Here is an 18,814-nt window from a genome sequence, read left to right as displayed (position 1 = left end):
TTTCCAGAAAGAAAGAAGAAAAAAATTTCCGCTTTCGACAAGTTCTAACAACTTAGAAGAGAAGAAGCTACAAGAATTGTGAATTGAATTATCAAAGATAAACAGCACCGTGAATGAATCGGTTGTTACTATTAAAATAACTCATATTTCCATGACTTCTTAACCGATTTCATCCGCTCCGAACCAGAATTTTCAGTGATTGATTCACCTCCAAATTTATTTTATTTTATTTTATTTATTTATTTATTTTTGTGTAAAATGATAGCTTGTTAATATGGGGTGAGACCTAAATTATATCATCGAGTGGGTGCAAACCCAAGACCTCCCCGTGAGAGGGCGGATCTTTAACCACTTGACTAACCCACCTCATAGCAAATAGCATTACCAGAGGATTAGAAGCTTTCAAAACAAAGGATATTCTCAAATTACTTTTTTTTTTTTTGGCTCCTAAGAGGATGCTTCATTACATGAGCAGTGGGAAGTGACCGCACTATGGGCAAAGGAACTGACATACACTTTGTCCTAAAGTCATCGTTTGTTAAAAAAAAAAGAGAAAGTTAAATTACATGTACACCCCCCCCCCCCTTGAGTTTATAATCAATTATATCTATTATTCTTAAAGCAATCAATTACAAATGTCCAATATTGTTTAGAATTAAGTTAAATGATGATGTTACCGCTAGATAAATATATGAAATACTGATTTATCCTTCTTTATCCAAAATTTTTTAAGTATTTTTAATTATGTTAGCACAACCAATGACTTCGGAGACTATCGCAACATATGCCATTATCACTTCGTTTAGGAGAGAATTTTTTGTGACAAATGCCATCACTAATGTGCTCTGCAATCACTTGAACACAGTTAGCTCGATTGGATGGTCGTATATGGAACCCAATACGAGTCGATCCTTTAGATCCAGAAATAATACTTGATTACTAATGTTCCTATAGAACCTAGGAAGCTTGTGCCGAAGAAAATGAAGATGAAAGAGGAAGAAGAAAGGAAGAAGATCAAGTCAACAAGGGTATTTTTCCATCAGGAGGAAGACTCTTTCAAATATTCTAATAGTATTCAGGTCGTGAATGGACAACTCCAAGAGGAGGAAAGTAAAGATGAGGGTGTTGATGAGGTGATGGTCATTGATGACAATTCAAATCACTACTAAAAATATAAAATTTTCCCAACAGAAAAATCAATGGCCGACAGACTTATTTTGTGGTGAAGTGGTCGAGAATAATGCCGTCAGGAGCTTCTCCCTATGGATTATGAGTGCCATTTAAACATTTTTTGCTATGGCACCCCCGCTTTCCGTAGGAAAATATATATAACTATTGTAAGAATAAATCTAGCCAAGATCACGTAGATTGATTAAAAATACATTTGTATAATAACAGTACAAGATGATGAAACATACCTTATTTGGGATCTATTGGAGGCAGAATGTAGCGGAATCCTTTATACAGTCTCCCACGAAGAACGAACCTGTAATTGATTCAACTTGATAGTAGGATTTTCTCCTCTAGACTCCCTCTTATTCAGTGGCTCGATGGAATAACATCTCTGATCTACACTTTATGTGCAGAGAAGAATGTGATTTATTAGGGTTTAGAAGAGGGACTTAGTATTTCTTCATATAGGCAAACTAATTAGATCTTCCATCAAGATCTAACAGTCTCTATTAGCCACACTAGCCAGTCCATATTAAGAGTTCTAATAACCATATATTTCACATAGCAGACCAAATAAGGAAAACAAATCAAAATCAGATACAATCAATAAAGTACACCTTATGTGGAATATTTTATTAATATTCTAACATTTACGGCTCTTCCCCGTCAGGCCAACCATGTACTTCTCCCTACGGATTGTGAGTGCTATAGGTTTAAACATTTTCGGCTATGACACCCCGCTTTCCGTGAAGTAATAACATAGCCATGCATTTTTGTCTGCGGTCTAGTATGTTCTTAGGTATTATGAATTATTATTATTATTATTTTTTCCTCTCATAGGACGTATTTTATTGCATGTTCCACACCTACTTGGCCTGTTTGGTTACATGAATCCAGAGATTTCAAATCTCTAGATTCATGAATCTGAGAATTATACCCGTTTAGTTGTAAAAATCTCTAGATTCATGAAATCTAGAGATTCACATTTTTACACTAAAAACGTGAATATGTAGATTTATGGGTAAGGGGTGAAATCCAGAGATTTCAAAAAAGCTATACATTTGCATATTCACAAAAATCACGTCGATCAAATAGTTTTTTAGGATGAATCCACAGATTTCATTCCACAACCAAACATCTAATTTTATAAATTATAACTCCATAGATTTGAAATCTCTAGATATTTGAAATCTCCAGACTTGTATAACCAAACAGGCCCTAGAGAAAACTCATAACATTAAATGTTGACAAACCACATGAATATATAATTAAAATACTAACACTTTCACATTTGAAAGTTTGAAAGTCACCAATTCATCACAAAGTCTTTAATTCACAATACATGGTTCAAAAGATATATAACACAAAAGAATTTCAAAGCGAAAAAGTTATTTGCTATCTGTTTTATATTCAACCAAATCTTCAATGTCCAAGTTGTACAAGTGATCCTCATCAGCCTCTTTATCTCTATTATTCTTGAGCACAACCATCTGAAAATTTTGCAAGGAAACAAAAGAATGAGTATATATGAAACTCCACATACTAGGAGAGACAATAAACTCTGAGAAAGAGAAAATAGAACAACAGTCAATTCAACAATAAACTTAGAAGAGCAAGAGAAAGAGAAAGCCCAAACTTATTTACTAATATACATGCCCTCTCACACACGCTCACAAACAGATATAAGGGTGCATTCTAATTAAGTAAATGTGATCACAATTTTTAGATGCTAATAAGTAATGAAATTAGTAGTGGGAAGAACATGAAAACTAGGGTATGCTTGAAAGAATATAGGAAATAATGTAAGGAACTGAAATCAAAACCTCTGCATCTTTAAGCCAAATACCTGTCAACGCAGAAATTAGGGTATGAAATGGCATCAAATAAATTCTTTTCTTTTCTTTTTTTTAATTACATGGGACTCCCTATTTTTAGGTGAACTATCGACCAGCCCTATTATCTCCATAATTACATGGCTCCCACATAGATAATTACAAGTTGCCCACAATTAATATTGTTGTTAAATAAGTAGTAATATTACCTAAATATCCTTACATCCGTTTAAGTCATTTAATAAATAAAATTAAAATTACTTAAATGCCCTTTAGGCAGCAAAATTACAAAAGTACCTCAACCTAAAACAAGTGGGTCTCACTCTATAACCATCTTCTCTAACCACCCGCCAGCAATTATCTCCTCCGGTTGGTAATCTATGTGTCTTCAAGTCAATGCTATCAAAACTCTGCAATTTTTTTTTTTCTTTCGTTTTGTTGTTGTTGGTAACCTACACTACTTCCACCAGACCTCGTAGAAGAACTCCTACCTCCATCACTGCTCTCCTCCACACAGTGCAAAACACTGGAGACAAAAGATAGAGATATCGCCGATGTCCACAACGATAAGCTTTTCCTCATGAATCTCTTCTTTGGGTCAATCATTAATTGAGTTCTCAAAGGAAACGATGAACAACAATGAAAAGGAACCCAGAGAAGAACTAAATTTCTACTCGTTCATCCGATGAAGCTCGATCGACTAATGTATCTGTCATTTGATAAAATTTACACTAAATAGATAATCGTAATTATCTTAAAACCAAGTTTTGTATACTGCCTTACCAAAAAAAAAAAAAAAAAAAAAAAGTTTTGTATACTGCAACAGCCCTTGAAACTCTTCCTTCAGCCACTTTCTCTTCCACCTCTTGATTTAACGTGAAAGACGACCCAAAGTATGAACAAGCAAACCCCAAAGAAACCTAAGTAAAGAAACTTTGTTTGTTTGTACCATAACCGACATCTATACCAGAGCTATCAAACCCTAACAGAGATTGTTCCACAGGAATTGAAACGAAACCAATGCATTGTATCTTGCCTCTGCTTTTGTATCCGGAATATTTAAGTTCGCTTTAGGGATTTTCAGATTCAGACTTCAAAACAGAGACAATGGAAGTTTAAATTTTGTAATTCGCTCTAACCTTCTCCCTCGATTTATAAATTTCCCTCCAAGTAATGGAAGAATGGTTTTTGTTTTTTTGTCATTTCAGGATAAACCCCACCATTCCCTGCATGAAACATGAACTCCATGCCCACCGGACCCTAAAACCCAATTGAGCACATCATAATAAAATTCCACTCCTGATTCACCCACTGCAATTCGCTCATTCCCTCTAATCCATGCTAATCTCTTCCAAACGCACCTCATTGTCCACCTTCACCCTCAACATTCCTCCATTATGTTCAATCCCAATTTCGTGTTTCGATTCAGAGATTTGAGCTATTGTCACCAAAATCTTGTGCCCAAATACATGTTCACGGTGGGATTGATAGCAGAGCTCTTCTGTTGAATTTTGGTTATTGCTTCGTGGCTTGGACGACTCTAGTTTCAATGTATATTTTTTGATTTTGATTTTGATTTGATATTATTTTAACTAATATGATCTATAACTGTATATAGTTACTTTCATTGCATAACATACTTAGAACTTCCATTGCGCTGTTTACTATAGTGTCATGAATATGATTTAGTCGTTGGGAGTATAGATATTATATAGAGGATTATGTATGATTTACTCTTGTTATCTGTTTCCTAATCAGCAAAGGATCAAGTGCATGCCCCACACTATATAACCTCTTCATGTTTCATGGTTTTTTTTGCTTTTGGGGATGCAGGTGGGATAGTGGTTGAAAAATCTAGCACCTGTCTTTCGAGTTTGGAAATCTTAATCCGCCTCCCAAAAAATAAATGCAGCATGGGATCGAGTTCAGATATATAGATGACAAAATCCGATGACACTATCAATGATCATTCTCTGTTGATTTGTCATCCAAATAGAAGGTCTTTTCCATTTGTTAACATACAAACCAAACACAATACTATTGTGTTTGGTTTTCTTTTACCATGGTTATCACTACAAAGGTACTAATTATTCATTCTTAAATACTTTGTTTTGGAGCTTACTTCTGCAAGGTTTCAAGACTTGAACTGGTTTATGAATCTTTTTTATTTATAAGCATTTATGGCCTACATTTATGGCCGTTGTTCGACCAGCTATGATGTACGGTGCAGAGTGTTGGGCTGTTAAAAAGAATCATATAGATAAACTCAGTGGTAGAGAAATGAAGATGCTAAGATAGATGAGTGGCAAAACTAGGATGGATAAGATAAGAAACGATCATATTAGAGTTGGTCTGGGAGTTGCTCCCATAAGGGATAAGCTTAGAAAAAGTCGTTTGAGGTGGCACGACCACGTTCAACGGAGACCTATAAATGCTCCTGTATGGAGAAGTGATATAATCCATATTGAAGGAATTAGAAGAGCTAGGGATAGACCTAAGATAACCTTAGGAAAAATGGTGAGAAAGGATATGTATAGCTTAGGCCTTGTATCTAGCATGGCCTCGAACAGAACTGATTGGAGGGCAAGAATCCATGTAGCCAACCCCATTTAGTTGGGACAAGGCTTATTGTTGTTGTTGTATGGCCTACATTGCCACTTCAACAGATTTGATGCTATCTAACCCACCAATTGGTGCCATTACTCCCTCAACTTCCTAATGATGGAATTGAGGAAGGTTTAACAACGTTTCTATACAGGTTTCCTGGCATCAGAATGAAGGGAATAGTGATATCATTGAACCTTTCCCTTCTGAGAGAAGTACTTGAAGATTGTACACTGTTGTCACCAGAGGAGAACAAGAGGAAACATTGGACAACAAAGGCAAGATTCCAATCCTTGAGGAGAGGTTAGTTCCATCATCTCCTCTACAGTTCGGTAACAATAATTCGTCAACCATGGGATGATCAAGCCCTTAGAGTCACATGTTGGATTTGAGGATAATGTGAGATTGTTTAACACAGTACACAACAAATAATTTCCTACTGTTTCTCAATTAATCCAGTATCTTACACTCTTCAACACTGTCGTAACATCATGATTACTATCTTGCTTATCTAATTGTTAGGTTACCTTGTAATGGTTTGATAAACAGTCATTTACTTATTAATACAACAATCTAGTGTCTCATACTGTTCCAATTTTACATAAAAAATGAAGCTTTTGACTACCTAATTGTCATGTTGGCTTGTGATGGGCTTGAATAACAGTCATTTCCTTATTAGATACAACTGAAAGTACTGTAAATATGGAGTGCATCCCAAAATTTGGATCAGACTTCACTTACCCAAGCTCGTATCCTAAGTAATCTAGTAGTTTAGGTTTCAAAGTTATGAATTTTTACCATCAGAATTCACAAGCAGTTGGTGCGTGCATGGAGTCCATACTCTCATTCTTTCCATATCAGCCATTCTTGTCAAAAGTGCATGGGGGTAGTGGTTGGGGTGAATGTTAACTAATTTGCTTCTGGATGCATGAGTTCTTGACTAATTGATTTGACAAATATTTTCCTATAAAATAGAGGAATGAAATGTGTCATAAGTTCTCAACTGACCCAAACACCTGAGTAAACATTTAAACATATGGCTATCAATCAAGTTTGGTAATAATTCATCTTACCGTGACTGATATTTCAACGATTCATAGATAATATTTCATTCTCACATATAGAAGTTATGCTAATTTATCCAAGCCAAAATAAAAACATTGAAATTTAAAAATTTCTCTATGGAACAATACCAATTAAAAATACGGAACATCTAATCGTTTTCCACAGATATGTACTTTGTCAATCAGATTTTAGAAGGGTCTTCGAGAGTTAGATAGATACAAGAACTTACGAAGAAATTATAGTTTATCATTAGAAATCAAAATACAAGAGTGTACAATACTCTGACTTGTAATATTATTTTGGAGAAAAGAAGAATAATAAATGAGAGGTGCACATAAGAAACCATTTGAGTAACAATTTAGAATCTAGCAGATGTGCTTTTGAATCATAAAACAAAATACATTCAATAGATGTACCTCTAATCATAGAAAATATTTTTGAATTGCACAACTTATTGTGACGGATACATCAACAATTCACCGATAATATTCTATTCTGAAAGTATGCTAACCTGTCCAAGCCAAAATAAAAACATTAAAATTCAGAAAATTCTCTATGAAGCAATACCAATTAAAAAAACAAAGGGATAATTACTATTGGCCCCTTGTACTTTGATTTTATTACTACCGTATTCCCTGTCCTTTTCAAAATTACTAATCCAACCTTTAACTTTGTCTACAATTACTATTGCCCCCCTTACCGTTAAGTTCCTTTAGTTTACTGATGATGTGGCATCTTTATATTTTCTCAAAAATCCCAAAATACCATTATACTTATCACTTTACTTATTTACCCTTTTGTCAAGTGACAGTAGTACCCTTAATTAACTATGGAGAAAAAAGTAACTATAATCCGTTTATTCTAAAAGAAAAAACCCATCAAATAAAGAAAGAATGATTGAATAAAACTCAAATAGAAACCGAAGAGGAAGGAAAATCGAATTCAACTCAAATTGGAAACTGAATATCACCTAAAATATTTTCAAAATAAATGAAGTTAAATGAAAGTGGGAAACCAAATTGGATTTGGATTTTTTCATTTCTTTAATTCAAAATAAATGAAGTTTAGTGAAGGTGGAAACCAAATCGGGTTTGGATTTTGCCCATTTCTTTAATTCAAAATAAATGAAGCTAATAAAGCACCTTTGTACCAAAAATAAATAAATGAAGTTTAGTAAAGGCGGGAAACCAAATCCGATTTGGATTTTGCCCATTTCTTTAATTCAAAATAAATGAAGCTTAGTGAAGGTGGGAAACCAAATCGGATTTGGATTTTGCCGATTTCTCTAATTCAAAATAAATGAAATTTAGTGAAGGTGGGAAACCAAACTGGATTTGGATTTTGCCCATTACATTAATTCAAAATAAATGAAGTTTAGGGTAAAATTAATATTTAATCTGGTTTTTATAAATGGGATAGCATCATCTTTTGTAGAATCCGTTAATAGCATTAAATGTTAAACATGACGGAATCAGAGTTACAAAGACAAATTCTAATTTCATGTTATCTTCTTTCTTTTGACTTTGCAAGGCCGGGGCCTTTCTTGCTAAGCAAGCACATCCGATTTAAAAGTCCTTTCCTACATCACATCCGGTTCAATGTTGATAGATATATGTGCTTTTTATTTTGTTTCTAAATGAGATTGAGTTCCACGGATATGCAGGATATAAGATGTTGTTTGTTGCTACTCCATTTATTTGTGCATCAAGTTCGAAGAAGATCTCACTCAACCCAGTTTACCGGCTTTCTTAGATATTTTATTATGCTGGTTAGGTTTGGATGCCCTAGAATCCCAGGCCGGCACCATGGTAATTGTAAAGGGAATAAGTTTTTTTCATGGCGTCCATTTATTTTGGGCTAAAACTCTTGGCTACCATTTAAGTGAAAATTATTACAACTGCCTATACTAGGCATTTTGAAAACTTATAAGTTACCAACAATTAAAATTTGAGCATTTAACCATTAAGTTTTCAATTTTTAAATGTTGATGTACAATACTACCCGTCACCCATGTAAATGACCATAATCCCATGGGAGTTAAAGGCATGTTAAAGACACACCTTCAGGGGAGTTTTCTTTCTCGATCTCTCTCTTTGTCTCTCCCTTCTTTGTCTTTCACCTCTTGAGACCCCACTTTCGAATAGATTCTCAGTGAAGAAGAAGATCAAACCAAGCCATTATAGCAGCAACTTGCATCTTTTTAGAATTTTGATCGCAAGATAAAAATAGGAGAAAACCACCTTTCATGGGTCTTCACCTCCAAACGTCATGGCCATTTTTCTCAGTACTTGCATACCCATATGTGTTTCTCTCTGCCTTAAGCAACAACCCCTTGGTAGTTCTCAATACTTGGGTGGTCAATCAAGCACCTTCAGCTTTTGCCCTTGGTATTTCTCAGTACTTTGGCTTTTTACACTCCCGGTTGATCCCTAACATTGTTGTAACCTTAACCAATATGTAGAAGGATCTTACCTTGTTCATGAACATCTCCCAACTCGACCTTTCTCACGCTGGATATCCATCTGCCCAATCCATCCGGGATCCAGCTAGATCTTCTTTTGGTTCCCAATAAGGCAGGTTCTTCTTCAACAATATCCAGATCTATGGGCTCTAGGGCTGAAACATGCGCTTCAATCCGGATGGCCGACAGCTTCTTCAGGCTAGAGCTTCGAGTACTTAGACCTTCATATCGGGTTTCGGGTTAGGATTATATCGTGAGCTTCTCTTTGTCTTCCAGTAATGGTTTTCTTGCATGATATTCTTGAGTTTGGAAGAGTGTCATGTGATTGACTTACAAGAATTCATTTGAAACCCAAATTATATATTTAAAAAAAAAAAAAGTGTTTGTCATATAAGGGCTAGGCTGGTCTAGACACCAATTCTTTTAGTTATAGGATGGAATGGAAAGTATGAAGTATAAGTCTCCCACATGGCCATATCCGTTGTTAAAGGTAACATAACCCACACATGTCTTTTTCCATCTCAAACATGTACAATGACAGGCTAACCAATAGTTGACAACAGAAATTTACTGTCGACAAATATATATTTATGATAGATAAACACTTTCACAACAGAAAATTTCCATCACAAAAGGCTATTTTCTTCTAGTGTTTTTGAAAAAGCCAAAAAGGAAGGGAATTTTATCATGTTCATTTCTAACATGGGAATCAACCATCCATTTCTTGATAGATGAGCAACATGTCTCCCAAAATTAGATATAAGGATTGAGTTTGATTTGAGAGATAAAATCTCTTTTTACATAAGCATTACAATTTTTCTTTCTAAACAATAAGCTTCTTTTTTTTTCTTCTTTTTTTTGTGTAGAAATGCGCTTTTTTTTTGTTTTTATTAAATGGGAATATTAATATGTCTTAGCAAGAGTTGAACCTACGATCTCTTTATTAAGAGGTGTTGGTTTCAAACAACAAGCAATTTAAACAGATAGATTTATTGTAACTCCAAACATCATGGAGAATTTACTCCCTACCAACTATTAAAGATGTTAAATTTTTGGGCCTCTTCATATGAAATTACCCATTTGAAGGAGGTGCATGTACATTTTTCAAACTCATAAGAAGTGTATGTAATTATAATAATGTTTGGAGAAAGTGCTTGTAATTTACTTGAAAAACTTTATTTTTAGAACAAAATTTTTGTTGGAGGAATGAGGTGAGAATCATATTATTAATAACATAATAGAAAGAATATATACCCTCTCCAATAGTAAATCCATGAGAGGGGTTTTACGAATGCAACTCGGATCAAGCTGACAAGCTCCAACTAGTTCTCATTTAAAAACTTTTGAATTTTCCTAATTTCTCTTAAAGGTTGTAACTAGTTCTCCCATTCTTCAGTTGGTACCTGTAACTAATTCTTTGGTTGGGTTTACTTTTTCATTGAGATTGTAATTAAGCGTGGATGTATTTATTCTAAATCAGTGAAGAAACAAATGTTCTGACAATTATTGCCTTATTACCCTACCCGTTCAATTTATGCTTGAACTAATTAATTAAGATTTGAAACTGAAATAGAAGACGTATTTATCCTATAGTTTCAATTGGCAAAGTCTGATATGTATTGATTTGTATCAGTATCTGAAATTAAAGAGAGGGGAAATTGCCTCTGGAGAAAAAAAACCAAAGTGGGGCCCCATTTGATGGGTGGTGGTGGAAGACTTATTAAAGTCGCTTGCCGTGGGAGATGGGGAAGAAACTATATATATATATATATATAATATACTGAAGACTAATTAAGTAAGTCGCTTGCATGCGTAGGAGACGGAGCAGAAAACAAGACCATTGAAATCCAAGACCTCCTCTAATTCGTTGATGGTCATCCATAGCCTGCTGTGCTAACTCTATAAATTTCACACTTAGAAGCTGCGTAACACCACACCACCAACCTGCAAACCAACCAACAAACCAATTTACAAATGGCTCACTACTCCACTACTACTACTCCATCGTTGTTATTCTTCTTTCTTTGCCTTCTCCTCCTCTTCTCTTCATCTGCTTTTTCTGCGCGAAGCAGCAGATCTTCGTCTGTTCACTCGTCAACCCAAGTTGAGGCTGAGGCTCTCCTCAAATGGAAAGCCACCCTTCAGAACTATTCTCTTGCTGCTCTCAGTTCTTGGAATCTCAATTCCTCATCATCATCATCATCATCAGCGTCGCCATGCAACTGGTTTGGCATAACTTGCAACAAAGTTGGAAGCGTGGTTGAGATTAACCTTTTCCAAGCACAGCTGCAAGGTACGCTTCACAACTTCACCTTCTCTTCCTTTCCTAATCTCCACCGTCTCAATCTCAGCAAAAATCAACTCACAGGACCCATACCCTCAAATGTTGGTAATCTCACCAAACTCACCCTCCTCACTCTCGCCAACAACAGTCTCTCAGGTGTTCTGCCCCCCACCTTGTCTAATTTGAGTAGATTGCAATACTTAGTCCTTCACATAAATGAATTCAGTGGGACAATACCGTTTGAGATAGGAAGTATGAAAAATCTGGTTGAATTCTCAATAGGATGGAATAAATTGACTGGTATGGTGCCTCCTGTCTTGGCTAATTTGAGCAACCTTCGCATTCTATACCTGCATACCAATGAACTCATAGGTCCAATTCCTTCAGAGATTGGAGATTTGAAAAACCTTGTTGAATTGGAGCTAGCGGACAACAAACTCACTGGCTCCATCCCTCATTCTCTAGCTAAATTAAGTAGACTAGAGACACTCTACCTGTTAGGGAATCAATTATCCGGTTCGATTCCTTCAGAGATTGGAGATATGGAAAATCTGATTGATTTGGCTTTGTGTGACAACAAACTCAGTGGTCCAATACCTCATTCTTTGGCTAATTTAAGTAGACTAGAGAAGCTCTTCTTGTATGGGAATCAATTATCAGGTCCAATTCCTTCAGAGATTGGAGATATGAAAACTCTGACCGAATTGGATCTCTATGGAAACACTATTAGTGGTTCCATCCCTCATTCTCTTGCTAAATTAAGTAGACTAGAGACACTCTACTTGTATAGGAATCAATTATCTGGTCCAATTCCTCCGGAGATTGGAGATATGGAAAATCTGGTTCATTTGGAATTGTCTGAAAACAAACTCAGTGGTCCAATACCTCATTCTCTGGCTAATTTAAGTAGACTAGAGAAGCTCCGTTTGGATAGGAATCAATTATCTGGTCCCATACCTGAAGACTTGGGTAGCCAAGCCTCCATTGTAGAATTTGTAACGTTTGACAACTTCTTATTTGGAGGCTTACCACAACAAAATGCAAAGGACGAGCACTTCAATTGTTAGTGGTTTGTAACAATAGTCTCACGGGTCTTATTCCAGATTTGAGAAATTGCACAAGTTTAAGGAGAGTTAGACTTGATGACAACCAGATTCTAGGAAATATAAGCAATAGTTTTGGTGTACACCCACATCTTTACTATCTTGATATGAGTCACAACAAATTGTATGGAGAGCTATCAGCAAATTGGGGAGAATGCAAGAATTTGTCGGTGCTAAAGATTTCTCGAAACAATATCAGTGGGAAGATACCGATTGAGATCGGTCAATTAACTCAAGTAGGAGAACTTGACTTTTCTTACAACAAAATTGTTGGTGAAATACCAAAAGAAATCGGTAGCCTACACGCTTTGCTCAAGCTATATTTAAATGGGAACCAGATCTCAGGGAATGTACCAATTGAAATTGGCAAGTTAATCAATTTGGATCATCTAGACCTATCATCAAATAGACTAATCGGATCGATTCCGGCACAACTTGGTCAATGTTCTAAATTGTTGTTATTAAGTTTGAGTTATAATTCATTTAATGGAAGCATTCCATCTCAAATTGGTGATTTAGTATCCTTACAAATACAGTTGGACCTTAGCCATAACTCATTAAGTGGAACGATACCAACACAACTTGCAAACTTGAAGTTGTTGGAAGTTTTGAATTTATCACACAACATGATCATGGGCTCTATACCCCCTTCTCTTGAAGAGATGGTTAGCTTGGAATCCCTTGATTTGTCATATAATCAATTGAATGGTGTAGTTCCTAATAGTAAGGTTTTCCAACGTGCTGGCTTTACCACAAACATTTATTTATAACAAAGGATTATGTGGTGACTTTCAAGGTCTTCTACCATGCAATCGATCTCATACAAATGAGGGATATAGCAATAGAGGACACAAAATTCTCATATCCATCATTGCTTCTTTAATAGGGATCGTATTCCTTGCATTTGGAATTATTCTTGGTGGTTTCTTCTTGAGAAAAAAAGATCAACAAAGACATGTAGAAGCAACAAGGAGAAATCATGGTAATATATTGTCAATATGGAACTTTGACGGCAACATTGCTTATGGGGACATAATCCAAGCAACAGAAAATTTTGACATCAAATATTGTATTGGAGCTGGAACTTATGGGAGCGTTTACAGAGCAGTCCTACCTACAGGTCATGTAGTAGCCTTGAAGAAGTTTCATTCATTGGAAGGTGAAAGTAAGGTGATAATTAATGAAAGCTTTGAAAATGAAATGCGCATCTTGACAAATATTAGGCATCGAGACATTATCAAGCTTTATGGCTTTTGTTCACATCCGCGATGCATGTTTCTTGTTTATGAGTATATGGAAAAAGGAAGCTTGGCTTGTATCTTGAGCACTGAAGCAGAGGCAAAAGAGTTGTATTGGCTTAAAAGAGTAAACATCGTCAAAAGTATCATAAATGCTTTGTCATACTTGCATCATGATTGTACTCCACCAATAATTCACCGAGATATTTCAAGCAAAAATATATTGTTAGACTTTGAACTTGAGGCTCGCGTATCTGATTTTGGTATTGCCAAACTCTTAAATCCAGACTCATCCAATTGGACGTCACTTAAAGGAACTCATGGATATATTGCTCCAGGTATTTAAATTTATCTTTGTTTTATATTATGTTCTTATTGTCATTTTTTTAAGGTTTCTTTATTTATATTTTAATATTGATGACCTATTGCATTTTTCTTGGAGTGGGCCATTGGAGTATTTGTATATCAATATTGATAATGGAAAGATAAAGTTTATATATCTCATATGTATCCTAAACTTTGAAATATTTAATATATATAAGTTTATTTTCAGATTCAAATGATTTTAGAATTGTCATGTTCTATTGTACGTTTTCATATTTATGTTAAGTAATAAGTTCTTAAATTCTTCTTGAATAAATAGTTTCTAGATTTGGTTTTGGTTTTGGACATTTTTACCACAGTTTTTTTCCCTCTTGCAGAACTTGCCTACACCATGGCATTAACGGATAAATGTGATGTATATAGTTTTGGAGTGGTTGCATTGGAAATAATTATGGGAAGTCATCCAGCGGAGCTCATCTCATCTCTAACGTCACCGTTTGGTCAAAATATATTATTGAGGGACATATTAGACCCACGCCTCACCATTCCATCAAATCAGAATATTGCAAAGGATCTAATTTCTATTGTGAGAATAGCAATTGCTTGTTATATACAATAATCCACGATCTCGTCCAACAATGCATCAAGTATCGAAAGAGTTACTTGTTTCTCGATCAATATCTGTGGAGCATTTTCAGACGATTACTCTTGGTGACTTGCATGATGTTGAACTCCATTAGTTTTGATAATCATTTGACTAATGGGGATTAAAGTAATTCCTTTGAGACTGCTCCTTAAATTAGGTAAAAGCACTTGTGATCAACCTTCTACTTTCCATTATTTGATTTCAATCTAGTCTCAAAACTAATCATTTTTTTTTTTTTTGCATTCTATAGATGTTGAACGATTGAAGATTTCATTGCAAACAACAAAGTGGTTTTCTTTCATTGAAGGTAATTATTTTATGAAAAAAAAACTTAATTATTCTATAAAAAAAAATTAACTGTAACTTTTCTTGCTTTAAATAGTATGCTAAGCTTTAATAGTTATTTGGATTTAATCTTATTAAATGAGGTTTTATAGATATCAATTTGAATCATCCTCCCTTTCTTATTTTGGAATTTAAAAAACATAGTTGAAGTTGAAGGAAGTCGCAAAGATTATGTTGTACGCTTAATTAACTCAAAGAGGATATTTTTACACTTTTGTACAAAATTATGAAGTAACATTTAATCACTTCTCTTTCATAGCCATACATAGACTTAAACATTTATTTTATAAGATTTTTATAAAATGTGGACTTGTTATAGATTATAATTATACTGTTCATTTTCTGTTCCATTAGTTTTACAGTTTGTTAGGGTTATGAGAGTTACAAGGAAAACATGATGAAATTAATGTACAGATAAAATAAATTGTTTTCTATGGGTCAAACCTAAATTAATCTTGTTTAATTAAAGGTTAGACCTAAAATTGGACATAACCCATAAAGGCCGAAATTACCAATTTGGCCTATCCTAGAGGCCAACATCATCAAACCTTTGGTCATTGATAGCTAACAATTTTGAGTGTTGCCAATTATTATTTTTTTGAATTTATAAGTAGTCAAATCCAAGTGAGATTTGATCTCGTCTCCCTTTTGTCAACAAAGCAATTCGTCTAGCTACATTTTAGACCTAGGAAACTTTGTAGAAGGCTCTTAAACCCTACAAGATGACTCATAGCTATCATAGTACTTTCTTTAAGTTACTCCAATTGGATCTTTATTTCCATTCAAACTACTTCCTTAAGGCTGCGTTTGTTTGTAAAGGTGGGGTGGGAAAAAAAAAACATGTGGGTCCCATGTGTAGTGGGGTGAGGGAGAAGGAAAGGAAAGGAAATGAAAGGAAAGGGTTTTGTGGAAAAGTGATAGGGGTGGGTCCCACTTTTTAATTTTCTCAACTTTTCCACAAAGTCCCACCAAATATGTGGGGTTTTAAAATGGTATGGGGTGGGAAAGTTGGGCTGCCACATCAGCAAACTTGTCTCCCACTTTCCTACCCCAAGCAACCAAACAATCTACCATTTTGGGATATAAAGGAAAAGTAAGTAATCTACACTTTTTTCAAGAATTTTCCCACCCCACCTTTATTCCAACAAACAAACGCAGATTGTGCTTGGTTGTCTAGAAATTACTAAAAAAAGAAGAGAAAAGGGTGTATATTTTGTATTCTTTCCTTATATCTTTAAATTATCTGTGTTTGTGTTTGGTTGGCTAGAGATGAATTGAAGACTCTATTTTCAAAATGTGACATTTTATAGGAACTACAAATTTGTTTGTCCCCATCTAGAAAATTGTCTACACTTTTTTAGTGAGAGAAACTCTTCAAAGCTAAGAACTTTGCAAAATTTACAAAGTCACATCTCTCTCAAAAGCTTCCTTTTACTTAAGTTTGTTATAGTAACATCAACAATTCAACTTGATCCCCAAGAAACCTGATTGTCCATGTGAATACTTGTGGGTAGTTGTGAACATGAGGTAGTTGTGAACATGAGTTTTGTCTATATAGATCTTGTTACATTGTCATTCCTTAGTGTAGTTTATTTACAATGTACTTCTCTAACCAGAATAATTCCTTTCATTTTCTAGGCATTTTACGGCTTCCCAATTAATGTTTCTTGTTGGTCAGGTAATCCTTAGTGTAGTTTTTCTTTTCATTAGTTTCATATCCATTCTTAACTAAATGATCTCATGCTCTTTCAGGCAAATACTTGCAAGTGCATTTGTAGGAAAGTGCTAATAGAAATGCAAAAATATGATAACATTCTTGCCTTTTGGGAGAACTTTTATGGCGTTTTTATGTTCTTTGAGAATGGAAGAACATGTGATGAGCATTTGGTAAAACACTTCGTTCTTGTATTCTTCAAGAATGAGCCAGTAACAAATGTTGTCAACGCCATTGTAAGAACATCTTAGACATGTTCCGTAGGAAGAACCGAGAAAGGAGAAAGCGGTAATGATATTTCAGAACTAGAACCTCTTTTCATGCTAACATTAAATCTTAAAGAGGTCTTCCATACTTGCTGCAAATGTATTTCAGTAACTCTTTGTGTTTCATCTTCTCGAATTGAATGTTATTTCTTTTTTCACTTTTTAATCAGTCAAAGAATCATTCTGCTTTGTAGATGCGATTTCTTTTAGCTAGTGATGCCTTCAAGAATCAAGAAGTTAGAAGTATTGAATGTCGTCTTCCTCAAACTTCTCATTCCTGAATCAAACATCTCTGGATGATCGTGTCACTTGCTGAAGGTAGGGTTCGAGAAATTGTGGTATTCTAGGACTTCGTCTTGATAGGGCTTCTCTCTGACATCTCATAGGTTTGTGTTTTTGTAGTTTTAGGCTTGTTTCATTCTCTCCCTTTATTTGAAACTCGAAATATAGGTTCTCAAGTTTCAGAAGAGTCTTACTAATTAAAGATAAGGCTTTCCAACTAATTAATTAAGATTTGAAATTGAAATAGAAGACGTATCTATCCTATCGTTTCAATTGGCAATGTCTGATATGTATTGGATTGGATTGTATCGTTTTAATTAAAATTATATTAAATTAATTTTTTTTCGAAGATGGAGAAAACGAAATTCGCAAATGTATTGACTTGTATCAGTATCATTGGCTTGCAATATGAATACGCATCCGACCAAAATAGTTACACTCCTGAAGTCGTATTGGAGGCATCATGGTAAAAATCAAATGTAATCAATTAATATGCAAAATACGTGACCACTGAAATGAGTCAGCTAATTTCAAAGCATTCTTGGGGGGTAAAAATCAATTTTGAAGCTGAGATGGAAGCCGTCATGCATGGTATGGAATGGGATAAAAGGTTGGGTGTGATTCAGTGGTTGTAATTGTGCTAATACAATAAAAGGAGGTCCCCTGGATCATTCTACAATGATGGAGAGGCTTGGAGTTTTCTTAGCCAATATCGTTTGGAAGATTTCCCAATTGCTATAATTAAGGGAAACTACCAGGGCTGGAATTCCCATTGCTTCTAGTGAACCTCAACATATATGGTTACTGATCATCCCCTTCACTTTGCATGGCGATCTTGTTGAACCCCGTGTTAATGGTTCTAACCACCCAGATTTGGTGGACTTTGGCATGGCCCTAAGCCTGGTATACAAAGTTAAGTGGATTTTCTATTCACAAGGATTTGTGCCCTCTCGGTCTCCTTTTATCTATTCAGGTAATGGGATCATTTTTCTGTATTTCCTCATATATGTAGACGACCTTATCTATTAATCTTGACACGCAGCAACTCAGATGCCATCTCTTCTTTTATGAAAGCCCTTTCTAGAGCATTTCCTGTTAAGGACTTAGGCCTGTTTATCTCTTTTTTTGGCAGTGAAATCTCTCGTCCAGCATAAATACATTTTGAATCTTCTGACTCAGTTTTTCTATCGCAAGGTTGTTGCCTTGTTGGTTTTGTCTTGCGTTAGTTACTAGACCTTGACATTGGGTTCGTTGTCAGTCATTTGGCTCAATTTATTTTATGCATCCCTCAACTGATCGAGTTACATTGAGTTGCTGTTAAAGAGGATATTCCGGTATCTTCATGGCATATATATATATATATATATATTCACTCATGGGTTATATTTTTCTCAGCACAATTCATCTTTCACTGCCTATGCATCTGCTAATTAGGCCGGGTACCTACCTGATCTCCATTTGACCACTGGATTTTGTA

The 18,814-nt window shown here is 35.0% G+C and overlaps 1 protein-coding gene across 1 annotated transcript; it reads left to right on the top strand.

The window, feature by feature from the left end:
- Positions 1 to 11,085: 11,085 nt before the first annotated feature.
- On the top strand, positions 11,086 to 17,765 carry LOC149014241 (uncharacterized). The gene is given in 7 exon segments (XM_089157013.1): positions 11,086 to 12,454; positions 12,457 to 13,265; positions 13,267 to 14,098; positions 14,462 to 14,691; positions 14,693 to 14,887; positions 14,981 to 15,037; positions 16,714 to 17,765. Coding segments are annotated over 5 exon segments (3,348 nt in total). The 5' UTR covers positions 11,086 to 11,109; the 3' UTR covers positions 14,825 to 14,887; positions 14,981 to 15,037; positions 16,714 to 17,765.
- Positions 17,766 to 18,814: the final 1,049 nt, after the last annotated feature.

Source organism: Hakea prostrata, chromosome 5, assembly GCF_041222555.1.
Source record: "Hakea prostrata isolate BN-2017 chromosome 5, UWA_Hpros_2, whole genome shotgun sequence".
NCBI classification, from domain to species: Eukaryota; Viridiplantae; Streptophyta; class Magnoliopsida; order Proteales; family Proteaceae; genus Hakea; species Hakea prostrata.
This window is presented reverse-complemented; position numbering and strand designations above follow the sequence as displayed.